The sequence below is a fragment of the Saccopteryx leptura genome, chromosome 13 (genome assembly GCF_036850995.1).
Source record: "Saccopteryx leptura isolate mSacLep1 chromosome 13, mSacLep1_pri_phased_curated, whole genome shotgun sequence".
Classification (NCBI taxonomy): domain Eukaryota; kingdom Metazoa; phylum Chordata; class Mammalia; order Chiroptera; family Emballonuridae; genus Saccopteryx; species Saccopteryx leptura.
In genome coordinates this window covers 25,685,361-25,701,536 of record NC_089515.1, presented here as the reverse complement: position 1 = coordinate 25,701,536, position 16,176 = coordinate 25,685,361, and the positions used below count along the sequence as shown (strand labels likewise).

At 42.3% G+C, this 16,176-nt stretch overlaps 1 protein-coding gene across 4 annotated transcripts in view; it reads right to left on the bottom strand.

Annotated features, from left to right (window-relative positions):
• Positions 1-16,176, bottom strand: part of ARMH3 (armadillo like helical domain containing 3) — a 304,301-nt gene that overhangs the window by 26,764 nt on the left and 261,361 nt on the right. For all 4 annotated transcript variants that reach the window (XM_066355941.1, XM_066355939.1, XM_066355938.1 and 1 more), the window contains one exon: positions 8,247-8,325. In XM_066355941.1, coding sequence (XP_066212038.1) covers positions 8,247-8,325 — 79 coding nt within the window. The remainder of the gene's footprint in view (positions 1-8,246; positions 8,326-16,176) is intronic.

Below are 16,176 nucleotides of genomic sequence, written 5' to 3'. Positions count from 1 at the left end.
CTCTCCTCTGTATGGCCTTTCTTGACCACCAACCTGAAGAGATCTTTCTCTAACAGAACCTCACAGATCCCATTGCTAGGAGTCCTCGGCTACTGGTAATAAGTTGCACTTATTCCATCCACCCTTTAAGAACAAAGGCCTTTTGTTATACTTCTGCATCTCTCAAATGCCTAGCACAATCTGAAGCACATAATAGGCAGTAAAAGCTAAAATACTGATCCCCAATGAAAGCTGAAGAGAGCAAGAGTAGACCATTTAGTTGCTTTCCAATGGGATATTCCTAAGGAACAAAATTGGTCATGAAAGTGACTGAAAGCTTAAGGAATCAGGTACTCACAGAAGGTTTTGACTCAAATCCTAAATTGCCACTATGTACTCTAGATATTCAGGGCTCTAGAGAATCTTCTGTAAAGTTCTGCTCTGAAGCCATTTCTTGCCTATAAGGAAATCAGAGCTGACATAAATCAATGTGATAGCATTTGTAAACCAAAACAAACAGTGAATAGCCTAAAAGCAGCTCAAGGTCCTCAATGAGCATTTTCAAAGGTATAAGGGCTCTGGGGGCAAGGAAAGTGTGAGAAATTATACAAGGCAGTTTGAAGTGCCAAAGACTGGTTGAAAATGTTAAAAAAGATGGACTCTCAAGATAAAAAATGACATATACATAATCTTATACAAAATTTCAGAGTGTACAGTAAGTCTCTAAAACCTAGTCTTGAACCTTAGGCTAAGAACCTGTGAGCTAGTATTATTCCACAGGATTTCATGATAGTCCTCTTGAGTGTGGCCCCACTTCTACTATGATCTAGCCAATAATAATAAAGTATTTTTCCTAATTTGGAAAGCAAAGATAAAGGAGGAGAATATAAGAGTTTAGGGAAGGCCAGGATAGAGAGGAGAAGCCCTTGAAGAGCTCTTTTATTTCCACCTAGTTCTATGAAGGGAGCACTGCATCATCAAGACGAGATGTCCTCAAAACATCCAAACCCAACACTTAACCTGGGATCAAGAGTTTCTCTTAAATATTTTCCATCTACTTACTAATTAGTACAGATAAAAGGGTCACTGGGATTTATTTTTGAAACACAGGTTGTATGACTCAGTTATTCTCCTAGTAGAATAAAAATCAGGGTACAGGCCCCTGGTGGGGAGGAGCACATACAAATGATTCCCCAGCTAGAGACAGGTGCTTACCAACCAGTCATACTGGAGTAAGAAAAAAGATAATCACAGCTGAGGGTGGACAAGAGGCCTGAAGGGCAATTTTTACAAGATGCACTAGAGATAAACAAACCCTATAGGGACTAAACTGGGAGCAATTTATTGTTCTTGGAAAACAAGCTGTTTCTTTCCCATAATCTTTATTCATAAAGATATGAGAAGCACAGCCTGACTGTGGTGGCACAGTGGATAAAGCATTGATCTGGAAAGACTGGGGTTGCTGGTTTGAAGTCCCAAAGTCACTGGCTCTGAGCTCGGACTATCAGTGTGGGTCACTGGCTTGAGCAGGGGGATCGTCCCCAAAATCCCAAAGCTCACCAGTTTGCACCCAAAGACTGCTGGTGTGAAAAGCCCAAGGCTGTTGGCTTGAACAAGGGGTCACTGGTTTGGGCCTGCTCAAAGCACATATGAGAAGAAATCAATGCATATATAACTAAAGTGAAAGCAAGTACAAGTTGATGCTTCTCACTCTCTCCTCCCTCTCTCAGAAGCAATTAATGCACAACTGAAGTGAAAGGAACTATGAGTTGATGCTTCTTACCCTTTCTTTCCCATTCTTTCTCTCTCTCTTCCCTTTCTTTCCCATTCTTTCTCTCGCTCTTAAAAAAAATGTGAAATACAACCCTGGCCGGTTGGCTCAGCGGTAGAGCATCAGCCTGGCGTGCAGGAGTCCTGGGTTCGATTCCCGGCCAGAGCACACAGGAGAAGCGCCCATCTGCTTCTCCACTCCTCCCTCTCTCCTTCCTCTCTGTCTCTCTTCCCCTCCCGCAGCCGAGGCTCCATTGGAGCAAAGATGGCCCGGGCGCTGGGGATGGCTCTGTGGCCTCTGCCTCAGGCGCTAGAATGGCTCTGGATGCAACAGAGTGACGCCCCAGAGGGGCAGAACATCGCCCCCTGGTGGGCATGCCGGGTGGATCCCGGTCGGGCGCATGCAGGAGTCTGTCTGACTGCCTCCCTGTTTCCAGCTTCGGAAAAGTGAAAAAAAAAAAAAGTGAAATACAAAAAGAGGTTAAATATCCTTACCAACACCATATACAAGTATTAACTCAAAATAGATGAAAGACCTAAATGTAAGAGCTAAAACTATAAAACTTTTAGATGAAAACATAGGAAAAAAGCTTTTCTGACAGTACATTTGGCAATGATTTCTTAGATATGACACCAAAAACCAGGCAACAAAATAAATAGAGCCTGACCAGGCACTGGAGCAGTGGATAGAAATTGATTTGTGTCCTGGGACACTGAGGACCCAGATTCGAAACCCCTAGGTTGCTGGCTTGAGTGCAGGCTCACCAGCTTGAGAGTGGGATCATAAACATGATTCCATGGTGGCCGGCTTGAACCCACAGGTTGCTGGCATGAAGCCCAAGGTTGCTTATGTAAGGGGTCACTGGCTTGGCTGGAGCACCTCACATCCCCATCAAGGCAAGTATGAGAAGCAATCAATGAATAACGTGACGTAACTCCAAATTGATGCTTCTCATTTCTCTCCCTTCCTGTCTGTCTCTCCCTCACTATAAAAATAAATAGACAATAGAATAAATAGACTTCATAAAAATTAAAAAGTTTTGTGTATCAAGGGACATTGTCAACATATTAAAAAAACAACCCACAAAACAGGAGAAAATATTTGCAAAGCACATATCAGAAGAGGAATTAATATCTAGAATATATAAAGAATTCCTGGCATCTTCCCTGGCCTCCATCTTACCTCGGGGCCAGGGAACCTTGCCGGGCGGGATGCGCGCTCTGTACTGAATAAAGCCTTTTTGTTATTCCACACTTGGTGGCTCCGAGCCCTCTTCCTTCCTTCTTGGCGGGGAAAAATACCTTACATTTTGGTGCCGAAAACCTGGGAGGAGTAGAAGTCCACAAGGACCGCTCCTCTTCCTCATCCCCTCTGAGAAAGAACCAGGAGAAAGAACCAGGATCTCTGACCTTCCACCCACTTTGGCGCGTGGTGCGGTAAGTCCCCTGCCTCCAGCCTTCCTCTCAGTTCTTTCCTCCGAGACTCCCTGTCCGAAACCGTAGCTACGTCGGGAAGTCTTTTCCGTCCATCGAGTGTGTGTGCTGTGGAGACCTCCCCAAGCACATCCACTTTACCTTTTCCATCTGTGGCCAGACCTTGAGTTTTTAGGACGCTAATACTCAAATCTGACCACTCCGAGGACTGAGGGTGGCTGTGGGGGCACAGGAATCTCCCTCCTTAAAGAAGAAAAAACTGTTCTTCTTCTCCACTGTGGCCAGGCCACAGAACCCACTCAATTAGCCTCCTGAAGGGACTTGCGGTGTTAACACCCTCACCAATTTAACTATCGCCAAAAAGCTGGGAACTGATTGGAGATCTCTTACATACACGGCTTCTAGTTATTCGCACACCCATCCTTAATCTCTGTGCTGCCTGTTCCACTGCGCAGGTCTTTTTCTGGCCAGAGAAACCTCACCTAAAACCTCCACTCCTAATCTTTCCTTCTCTGCGGACTTCCAACCCTCTCTCCCTCCTGTCTGACCCCCAGGGGCGCCCCTCTCTCGGGACTTTTCTCTGGTCCCTTTGCGGACCTCTTTTGTGCTCAAGTCTCTTCCCTCTGAGAGCCCCTTCCCCTCCCTTCTCAAAAACCTGTTTCTTATTCACCACTACCATCTCTTTCTCCTCCCCTGCTGGCCAGGGGCCATGAATAAGAAAAAAAAAGAAAAAAAGAAAAAAAAGAATTCCTAAAACTCAGTAACAAAATAACCCCAACAACCCAATTAGAAAAAAAACAAAGGGCTTAAATAGACATTTCTCCAAAGATAGACAAATGGCCAATAAGCCCATGAAAAGATGCTCAACTTCAATAATGATTAGGGAAATGCAAATCAAAACCACAATGAGATATCACCTCACATCCAGTAAGATGGCTATGTTGAAAAACAAAATAGCCTGATCAGGCAGTGGCACAGTGGATAGTGTCGACCTGGGACCCTGAGGATCCAGGTTTGAAACCCCAAGGCTGCTGGCTTGAGCATGGGCTCATCAGGCTTGAGCGCGGGGTCACTGGCTTGAGTGTGGGATCATAGACATGACCCCCATGGTCCCTTGCTTGAGCCCAAGGTTGCTGGCTTGAGCTGAAGGTCACTGGCTTGGGCAAGGGGTCACTTGCTCTGCTGTAGCCCCCCAGTCAAGGCACAAATGAGAAAGCAGTCAATGAACTAAGGTGCCGCAATGAAAAAATGATGCCTCTCATCTCTTTCCCTTCCTGTCTGTCTATCCCTCTCTCCCTTCCTGTCTGTCTGTCTCTCTCTCTCTCTCACACAGACACATACACACACACACCTAGAAAACAAGTATTAGCAAGAATGCAGAGATGTAAACTGGTACAATCACTCTGGAAAACAGTATGGTAGTTCTCAAAAACAAACACAGAATTACCATTTGATTCAGCAATTTACTTCTAGATATATATATACACAAAAGAACTGAAAGCAGGGACTGAAACAACTATTTGTACATTGATGTTCACAGCAACATTCTACACAATAGCCAAAATGTGGAAGCAACCTAAATGTCCATTGATGGATGAATGAATTAACAGAAAGTGCTACACACACACACACAATGCAATATTACTCAGTATTGAAGAGGAATGACAATCTGGTACATGCTTCAACATGGTTAACCTTAAAGACATGCCAAGTGAAATAAATCAGACACAAAAGGACAAATATTGCATGATTTCACTTATGTGAGCCACCTAGAATAGTCAAATACGGAGACAGAAAGTTAACAGTGGTTATCAGGGATTGGGGGAGGATAAACAGAAAATTACTGTTTTATAGATACAGGATTTCAGTTTGGGAAGATGAAAAAGTTCTGGAGATGGATAGTTGTAATGGTTACACAAAATGTGAACGTACTTAATGCTACTGAACTGTACACTAAAATGGTTAAAATAAAAATTTAGCCTGACCAGGCAGTGGTGCAGTGGATAGAGCATCGGACTGGGATGCAGAAGGACCCAGGTTCGAGACCCTGTGGTCGCCAGCTTGAGCGTGGGATCATCTGGCTTGAGCAAAGCTCACCAGCTTGGACCCAAGGTCCCTGGCTCGAGCAAGGGGTTACTCGGTCGGCTGAAGGCCCACGGTCATGGCACATATGAGAAAGCAATCAACAACTAAGGAGTCCCAACGAAAAATGGATGATTGATGCTTCTCATCTCTCTCCGTTCCTGTCTGTCTGTCCCTATCTATCCCTCTCTCTGACTCTCTCTGTTCCTGTAAAAAAATAATAAATAAATAAATAAATAATAAAATAAAAATTCACGTATATTTTAACACATACAAAATAAGGAGTCAAAATAAACAAGCTTCACAGTCAACCTCAGACAAATATGACAGCTGTGTATACAATATAAAAATGCATGCAGTTTATTTACATTAGAAAATACACAACCATTCAGTCACGCTGAGGGTATTAACTGATTAAAAAGCTTTGCCCTAAAAAAAAAGAAAAGAAAAAAGAAAAAGCTTTGCCCTCCATGAAGCCAGTGAGAAGTAACAGAAAAATATCATTTATCTTCTAGACAACTGGAAAAAGAAAACAACACCCACGTGAGAGAATGGACTTTGTTTTATAAGCAATAATGGATTTATAAGCATCACCTTGAAATGCCTCAAATAAAGGCTGGAATGTGTCTGGGTATTGTCAGAACCCGAAAACTCACAAATCTCTTGCCAGAAGAAAATGGCAGGCTGGGCAGGCAGGCAGATCTAGCAAAGAGCCCTTTCTTGTCTGCTGTCTTACTAGATGCTATAAATTCCAGTTCAAGTTAACATCTATTCATGGTCTTTAGGTTTTATTTTAGGAGTCCTTTAGAATCTACTTGGGGATTAATTTAAGTTCCTGATTTTTTTCTTTCTACTTAGTCTTTTGCTAACAACTGCAGGGCCCTACTTTTTCTCAAAGCCAGCTCTCAGGGAAGCTGAGAATACACTTAACATTAAGTGATATTAGCATTAATGTTCATAAGTGAAGGGAGAGAAGTGCTCCAACACATGTTGGAGATTAACAAGGCAGTCAAATACTTCTAATCTGATAGTGCTGAGAATAAAATCAAGTGTACCCTAAGCTGTCATGTAGCGCCCTTCAAAGTCAGTTAGAGAAGTGAAGCAACAACTATTTTGAGAGCAGCTTTGCAAAGGGTCCCAGAATAGTATCACCCTTCCCCCACACACCAACTGAAAAGGGTTGTTCAGAGAGGTAATGAGTGCACAAAAATTCAGTGTGAACAAGGACTACACTTAGACTATTCATCACTGATCCCTACTACTCAGCACCACCTTGAATACAGCAGGTTTGTATTTATCGACTAAATAAATCTTTGAGAGCTGTTATCCCTTCCCCATTCCCAAACAACTATCTACTCTTCCTCTCCATAGAAACTGCCTCATTTCTGGTTTGTGGACTCTTTTTGAGAGGCCGTTTCATCACTTCATTTAACTTTGAAAGAAGTTGGAGGAGGATGAGGACATGTGCTTGCTAATCATCCTTTTCCAGATTGCCTCATGCGCTAGAATGGATTTTTATTATTGGTCTGTGGCTGCTACTGCTGTAGAAAGATTTCAGCCTGACCTTCCCAAGCTGCTGGGGGATGAATACTGCACGTGGCTGACAGGGAAAATGTGTCGCTCTTTTTTTTTTTTAGACTAACCAGAGCTCACTGTGGTAGAAAAAACACCCTTTCTCTTACTGAACAAAACTCAAGATGCTGAATTCTTTTGTATAAAAATGGTATAGTAAAATAGATCTGAACTGGTCCATCAGGAAAAAGGTGGCGTCTTGGAGCACCTCACAGAGAGTAGTGGTATCAAAGAAGAGGACTCAGGATTGCTCCATAGGCAGAACAGGGGGGAAATAAAGCCATTTTTAAAGGCAGTTTAAATAAGAAGATGGATTCTCACAAATGGCCTCATAAAAAAGAACAAATATGTCAAAGGGAACAACTAAGGTACTAATAAAAGTATTACCCATCTGGCTGGGGAAGGAGCCACGGGTGGGAATACTGACTGAGAAGCTTGCCTGTTAGGAAAAGGGCTTGTTTGCAACCATGCTGGAGAGCTGAATTGCTTTTAGAAACACTGGACCACATGGTCACACCAGAGCTGGCTGGCCCTGCTAGGAAGAGGCTGAAAGAAGGTTACACTGATGCACTGGCAAAAAAAAAAAGGCAAAACAGAGCATATGTGGGTTTTTTAAGATTGGCTTAGAGCCTATATACCTGGACTCTTACCTCATGCATACCCTGACCCTCCAATTTAAGAATAAAATGGGAACGAAGGGAGATTGTGTGAATAGTATTCTCATTTTGTGCTTTTAAAAATAGGGCTCAAGAGTCTCATTCTGAAACATCATGTTCAAGCCCATGCTATGTGCTCAAGTCCCATTTCTACGTTTATATAACGCAGAGCCGAGTGTGGGCACTTTGAGAGATGGGGAAATCAGGCCAGACTCAAGGAAAACTAACACTCAATGCTATCTGTATCTCCAATTCTGTCCACACCATAGAAAAACCTACTCAGAAATAATGGCTCAAGGCAAACAGAACTCAATTAGTAAATAAGAGAATCTGTCGCAATGAAGACTCATGCTTCAATGAGCCAAACAGCATTAAATTAAGCTGAACTCGGTTTTTCTAACTGCCAGTTTCATCCATTTCTAAGTTTTCATTTTTTATTTTCAAAAATTAAAATGACTCTCTGCCTAAAATTAAAAAAAGAAATGCCTTATCACCCACTCTAAAATAAGAACTCTCCAAATTTTCACCTACATATCTTCTATATAATTAAACAAACCTCTCAAATGGCACAAAAGTGGAAGCCATTACTATTTAAAGTACTATCAACAAATCTCTTACTAATTCCTCTTAGCAGCCTGGCTCTTGCCATTCCCACTAGAAACTCAGTCACAGAATCTCTCTGACATTAGAGAAAAGGCAGCTATTTGATCCTAGCCACCAAGCAGGGTCACTCTGGGGAGAGTAGTGGCTTACCTGCTCCTCTGACAATTGGGATATGTGATTCACAGCAGCATAGGATTCAATTTTGGGGTTAAAGTGGTTGATGATGGCTCTGAAATACAGAATTAACATTAATATAGTACCAGATGGAAAAAAAGGATAAATGAATTAAAAACAAGTATTTCGTACACTCTGGTTTAGAGTACAAGAACATGGGTGTGATTGTCAGAGGGTAACCGTCCTTACTGAACATGAGGTCGCATGGGGGTGGAACTGATAACTCTGAAGTGGGAAGGGCTAATAATTTATTAGAGACAAGAGAATTAAGCATCTCTACTTTGCAAATGAACTACAGAAAACCTCACAACCCAATAAGAAACAAAACCAAGCATCCTTCAGACAAGAAACAGGACCCAGTGTTCCAGTCCGTACGAAAAGTAGTTTGCTCTGCTCTGACTTGGGAGAAGAGGGCACTCAGTAAAGGTAGAGCTACATGTATGCTTAAATACAGTCTCTGAAGCAGAGCTTTATCAAAGCCTAGAACCAATCTTCATACCTGTTAATATTTCAAATCAAAATTTTATTTCTAGCCATTGAAACCAAAATCTGAGTGTCATTTTCAAATACTCCCTCTCCTTCACTCCTTTACATTACAGGTCAACAAAGCCTTATCAATTCTACCTCTCAAAAATCTCTGAAATCTGAAATAAATAAATTATCTGAAAATAACACCTTGGTATAGGTCCTTGTCATTTCTTGTCTGGTGTAGAAGAAAAAACACAAGCTTTAGGTCAGAGTTTAGTATAAGTTCATATTGACATAAAAATGATTAAATGGACAGAAGAGACAAATCTTTTTTTTTCCCCCTGAAGCTGGAAACGGGGAGAGACAGTCAGACAGACTCCCGCATGCGCCCGACCGGGATCTACCCGGCACGCCCACCAGGGGCGACGCTCCGCCCACCAGGGGGCGATGCTCTGCCCCTCCGGGGTGTCGCTCTGCCGCAACCAGAGCCACTCTAGCGCCTGGGGCAGAGGCCAAGGAGCCATCCCCAGCCCCCGGGCCATCTTTGCTCCAATGGAGCCTTGGCTGCGGAAGGGGAAGAGAGAGACAGAGAGGAAGGAAGGGGAGGGTGGAGAAGCAAATGGGTGCTTCTCCTATGTGCCCTGGCCGGGAATCGAACCTGGGTCCCCCGCACGCCAGGCCGACGCTATACCGCTGAGCAAACCGGCCAGGGCTGAGACAAATCTTTCTAACAGAACAATTTCAAATAATATATGTAGATACTCTCCTCTTTAAAAGGTGGAGTTTAGTTCCCATTCCTACTGAGTGACTTATTTCCAAAGAATAGAGTGACAAAAGGGAAAAATAGTAACTTTACAGTAATAAGTCCTGGAGAATACCATCTGAACCAAGTGTAAAGGTGAACATCAAAAGTGGTGTCATGTAGCTGTCAACTAACCTCTGGTATGATCTGATGAGAAGGACACTTCACTTTTTTGTGTGTACTTCCCAAACCCCATAACCTGAGTCTAGTCATGAGATAAATATCAGACAAACACAGACTGGGGGAGACTCTCAAGGTCATGAAACAGAGAAATTGTCACAGACTAGAGGACATTTGGGAGACGTTACAAATAAATGCAATGTAATACCCTGAATTGTACGCCAGAGCAGAAAGAGGATATTAATGGATAAACTGGTGAAATCCAAATAAAATATGGAGTTTAGTTAATAGTAATGTTTCAATGCCAGTTTCTTAGTGTTGATAAATGTACCACGGTAATATGGGAGAAACTAGGTTGAGGGGCATATCTTGCATTTTTTCTGTAATTCTAAAATTATTCCAAAATAAAAGTTCATTAAAATGTGTGTGTATATGATAGCATAGAAACAAGTTTGACCATTATGCCATCATTAAGTTCCCCCTGACTACCAAGTCAGCCATGAAAAAGATAGAAGACAACAGTACTCTTGTGTTCATTGTGGATGTCAAGGCCAACAAAGCACCAGATCAAACAGGCTGTGAAGAAGCTCTTTGACACTGACATGGTCAAGGTCAATACCCTGATCAGGCCTAATGGAGAGAAGAAGACATCTATTGGTATCATCTAAATTGAGTCTAGCTGGCTAATTATAAATATAACAATTTTACACTATAACAAAAAGGAATTACAGAACTATTCAGACTAATACAGGTAATAGAAGTATAAACAAGAAACTTCACAAAAAACATGGTGGTGCAGTGGATAGTGTTGACCTGGGACCCTGAGGACCCACATTCAAAATTTAAGGTCTCTGGCTTGAGTGCAGGGTCACCAGTCTCAGAGTGAAATCATAGACATGATCCCATGGTTGCTGACTTGAAGCCCAAGGTGCCTGGCTTGAGCAAGGGGTCACTGGCTCAGCTGAAGCCTCCTGGTCAAGGGACATATGAGAAAAAGCAATCAATGAATAACTAAAGTGTCGCAACTACGAGTTGATGCTTCTCATCTCTCTCCCTTCCTGTCTGTCCCTCTCTCCCTCTTCCTCTTTCTCTCTCTCTCTCTCTTTTTTTTTGGTGACAGAGACAGAAAGAGAGAGACAGAGAGAGAGACAGATAGGGACAGACAGGAAGTGAGAGAGATGAGAAGCATCAATTCTTTGTTGTGGCATCTTAGTTGTTCATTGATTGCTTTCTCATATGTGCCTTGACTGGGGGGCTCCGGCTGAGCCAGTGACCTGGGGTTCAAGACAGTGACTTTTGGGCTCAAGCCAGCTTCCATGGGGCCATGTCTGTGATCCCACATTCAAGCCAGCGACCCCATGCTCAATCTGGTGAGCTCGTACTCAAGCTGGCAACCTCAGGGTTTTGAACCTGGGTCCTCTGCATCCCAGTCCGACGCTCTATCCAATGTGCCACTACCTGGTCAGGTGCGCGCTCGCGCTCTCTCTCTCTTACTAAAATAAACAAAAACAAAAAAATTCCAAAATAAAACAAAACAAAAAACCTTTTGGTTTGGAAAGCTTTTTTTTTTTAAAGCTATTTTGACCACTTGTTACCACTTAATATTCTGAATAGTTTTCGGGAAGCTATATGTCTCACTGGAGAAAAACAAAAGTGGGAATAATAATAATACCTATCTTAGCACTTAGCACTAGGAATAGTACATTGTAGCCATACAATAAATGTTTGTTGAAAGAGTGGCTAAATCTTAGAGGATCCTCGCAACATTTATATAATAAAGCAATGTCAAACATCTAGTACAATGCCTGGCACACAGCTGGTGCTCAATAAATATTCAATGAATGAATAAATTAAATATGACAGAAACGGGTCAGGAGCCGTATGCTTTATGCTGCAGAGCATATATGCTGATAGTATTTGGCGGAGGGTATGACAGATTTGCCACTCTGGGAATTCATATTTGGAATGAAGATAAAAATCATCCTCCAACCGATCCCGTGACAGTCTCATCCCAGAGCTTCAGGTCTCAGTAGGTGATTATGTTTTTCCAACAGTCAAGCTGAGAGAATGTTTGGAAACCTGAGAGATGTGGGGCAGTCTAAATCCCTAACTCCATACCCACAAAAGGCATAGTGTATACATTTCTGCTTTACTTTTCCTGCTGTTTCTTTGGGATTGTTACCTGAAAAATCTGAGAACTAATCTGATCTACAGGAGGTACTAGGTGTAGAGCATTAGGACCAGGCTCTTTAGCAAGGAATTTGAGAGAGGGCTTGGGAGCTTCATACTGTTGAAACAGAATTATGTTCTCAGATAGCAAAGAGATGACAAAACACTGAAACCAGGCTAAGTCAGCCCACACTGATATATGTCTTCGCAATGACTGAAATACTCAGCTTCTTCCCCAAGAAGTTTGGAGTCTACCAGGTTCATCTAGGTTGTGATTCCACACTGCCTGGCCCACCTCGCTGTGGGCCCAGACTGGGACTTGAGCTTGACTAGCTCTCAGTGGAAGATGAGGTACCACATTTATGAATGAAAAAGGAGTCTATATCTCTCTCTTTTTTCTTGGCTTTCCTTCCCACTGATATCACCTCCAAAAGGACCTACTGCCATCTCTTCTGAACACTGAATACACAGGTGGGGATGGGGGTCTCCTGAAAGATTCTAACTGTAACTCTGATTTTTACTGATCAGAACCTGGGCACACTGCAACTGTCCAGTGCTGAAGTCTAAAATTTGAGTGTTCTAGCAAGGAAGAAATGGCAATTTTTTTCTACCAGAAGACTGAGCAGAATGTGAGTTTAATTCCTTCTTACCTATTCTATTCAAACCCCCACCCTACAAAAAGTGCAGGTTCAGAAAACGTGAATACCAACCAGTTTCTTGTCCCTGACTATCCTGGTACAAAATAAAGTTCAGAAAAGGTAGCTGAAGAGACTAGGAAAAGAAATCTTGCATGTGCAGGAAACTAAGGTAAGCTATATTAGGGTATCCTATTAAGTTTATATTGAATTGTTATGAACTGAATATTTGTCCCTCCCCCAAATTCATATGTTAAAGACCTAATCTCCAATGTGATTGTATTTGGAGACAGGGCCTTTATTAAAGTAGTTAAGATTAAATGAGTTCATAGTGTTGGGCACTGATCCAATAGGATTAATGTCCTTATAAAGAGAGACAACAGCCTGACCAGGCGGTGGCGCAGTGGATAGTGCGTCAGACTGCAATGCAGAGGACCCGGGTTCGAGACCCCGAGGTCGCCAGCTTGAGTGCGGGCTCATCTGGTTTGAGGAAAAGCCCACCAGCTTGAACCCAGGGTCGCTGGCTCCAGCAAGGGGTTACTCGGTCTGCTGAAGGCCCGCGGTCAAGGCACATATGGGAGAGCAATCAATGAACAACTAAGGTGTTGCAACGCACAATGAAAAACTAATGATTGATGCTTCTCATCTCTCTCCGTTCCTGTCTGTCCCTGTCTATCCGTCTCTCTGACTCACTCTGTCTCTGTAATAAATAAATAAATAAATAAATAAATAAATAAATAAATAAATAAAGAGAGACAACAGAGAGCTTGCTTGGTCTCTCTCTACCATGTAAAAACACAGCCAAAAGGTGGCCATTAGTCAGAAGAGTCCTCACCAGAAACTGACCCTGCTGAGCCTTGATTTAGGACTTCTAGCCTCCAGAACTGTGAGAATATAAATTTGTTTTTTAACAAATTTATCTATGATATTTTGTTATGGCAGCCAAGAAGACTAACACATGGATGTTCTACTACCCACAGGGACCCTGGCATTTGGGCAAAGCAGACCACAAGCCAGAGTCAGTGTTTATTTATTAGTAAGGTAGTAGAATGGATGAAGCTGGCTTCTCATTCTATAAGTGACTTCTTCTCTTTGTACCATTTACCTTGTGGATTATTGTTTTCTTCTCTTCTAGGAAAGGATAATTCTGAGATTCCTGTCCTACAAAGTACCAATCACAAATGCCACAAATGTAGCCATGGGTTACTAGCTTCTCAGGCAGAGTGAACTTTGCCCTTTAGACAGCGGTTCTCAACCTGTGTGTCGACCCACAGGTTGAGAACCACTGCTTTAGACTATACTAAGTGAGAAACACAGACTTTAGTAAAGAAAGATCTTGTAGGAGTATTTTTTCTTTTGAAGTTTAAAAAAATTTTTGATTTTTTAAAATTTCTTTTTTTTTTTTAAGGGACAGAGAGAGAGAGTCAGAGAGAGGTATAGCTAGGGACAGACAGACAGGAACAGAGAGAGATGAGAAGCATCAATCATCAGTTTTTTGTTGCGACACCTTAGTTGTTCATTGATTGTTTTCTCTCTCTTTTTTATTTTTATTTTTTTTACAGAGACAGAGAGAGATAGACAGGGACAGACAGGAATGGAGAGAGATCATTAGTTTTTCATTGTGCGTTGCAACACCTTAGTTGTTCATTGATTGCTTTCTCATATGTGCCTTGACCGCGGGCCTTCAGCAGACCGAGTAACTCCTTGCTGGAGCCAGGGACCTTGGGTCCAAGCTGGTGGGCTTTTTGCTCAAGCCAGATGAGCCTGTGCTCAAGCTGGCGACCTCAGGGTCTCGAACCTGGGTCCTCCGCATCCCAGTCTGACGCTCTACCCACTGCGCCACCGCCTGGTCAGGCAAAAAATTTTTATTGATTTTTAGAGAGAGAAACACCAATTCATTGGTTCCTCTTATCTATGCACTCATTGGTTGATTCCTGAATACTCCCAACTGGGGATCAAATCCACAAACTTGGATTATCAGGACAGTGCTCCAACCAACTGAGGTACCCGGCCAGGCCAAGATCCTGCAGGAGTTTCTGAGTGGCTTGTGCCATAGAGAAGACACACATACACACTGTACAGAGACAATGTCTGAAAGGATAGCAGTGTGGGCAGCACCATAAATGGAAAAGAAAAAGATCTGCATTTTCCCTTTTATTTGCATTTTAAGGTTGTTTTTCATCTAATCTCAGCCCTTCAGGTATTTAAACAAAATCTAGTTTATACCAACCAAAAACTTTCATGTTAAAGAATATTTTGAAAAAGGAGACTTAAAAGAAGAGGAGGAGCCTGACCTGTGGTGGTGCAGTGGATAGAGTGTCAACCTGGAACGCTGAGGTCATGGGTCTGAAACCCTGAGTTTGCCTGGTCAAGGCACATATGGAAGTTGATGCTTCCTGCTCCCCCCCTTCTCTCTCTCTAATCTTTGAAAAATGAATAAATAAAATCTTAAAAAAAAAAAAAAAGAAGAGGAGGAGTGGAAAGAAGAGGAAATTTGAGTGGGCAATAAATCATTAAACATAGCCATTGTGAAAAGGTTATGGTTTTCCTTTGACAAAGATGGCAAGACAGTTAAATAGGAAAAGATCAGTCTTTTCAAGAAATGATGCTGGGCCCTGGCCAGATAGCTCAGTTGGTTAAAGCACTGTCCTGATGCACAGAAGTTGCTGGTTCAATCCCTGGACAGGGCACATACAGAAACAAATCAATGTTTCTGTCTCTCTCTTTCTCCCTTCTGTAAGGACCAAGAGAAGATCAGAAAATAAGCAGGGCACTAATGGAACAGGGAACTTAAGGGTTACAGGCAGGTCCTGCTCCTGTTCTGTTAGGAGTAACATGCCCAAGGTCATTCAAGAAGCAGAGACAGATAGGGACTCTGGGAGGCTGAGAGAGAAGAAAAAAAAAAAGGAAAAAGAGACAAACGTTTGCATTCTATTGGTTAAAAGACCCTTATCAGAAGTTTAGGTTTGGAATTCGCCAATGAGCTAGACCCCAGCCCCTGTTGCTATGCTATGTGCAGCCCCCTTAGCAAATAGGTTACCGCCACATCTGCTTCTGTATGAGGCTTGCTTGCTTAGCTTATAAAAAGCTTTAGCTGTGAGCGCTAGGTGCGATTCCCATCTGCAGCTCCTTGTGGGCATGGTGTCTCTGGACACCTCGGGAATTTGCCCCTGCGCAGGTAAAACTAGTCAATAAAGTTACATCTATACTCCTGAAAGTCTCCGACGTTTGTTCTTGACCCGGTGGATGCTACATCTCCCTTTCTCTAAAATCGATCAATAAAAAACAGAAAGAAAGAAAAGAAATGGTGTTGGGACAACTGGGTATCTACAGGCAAAAGAATAAAATTGGATCCCTATGTCACAAAATATATAAAAATTAGCTCAAAATGGGTCACAGATCTCATAAATTGCTGATAGGGTTGTAAAATTGTCATCTACTTTGGAAAATGATTCGGCAGTTCCTCAAATGTTAATACATAGAGTTACCATATGACCCAGAAATGGAATATAGCCAAAAGAATGAAAACACTATGTCTACCCAAAAACTTGTATACAAATGTTCACAGAAGCATTATTCATAATAGCCAAAAAATAGAAACAACCCAAATGTTGATTAATGGATAACTGAAGAAGGGGTAAACTGCAGAAAGGATAAGCAAAATGTAGCATAGCTATAATAGAACATTATTCAGACATAAAAATGAAAGAAG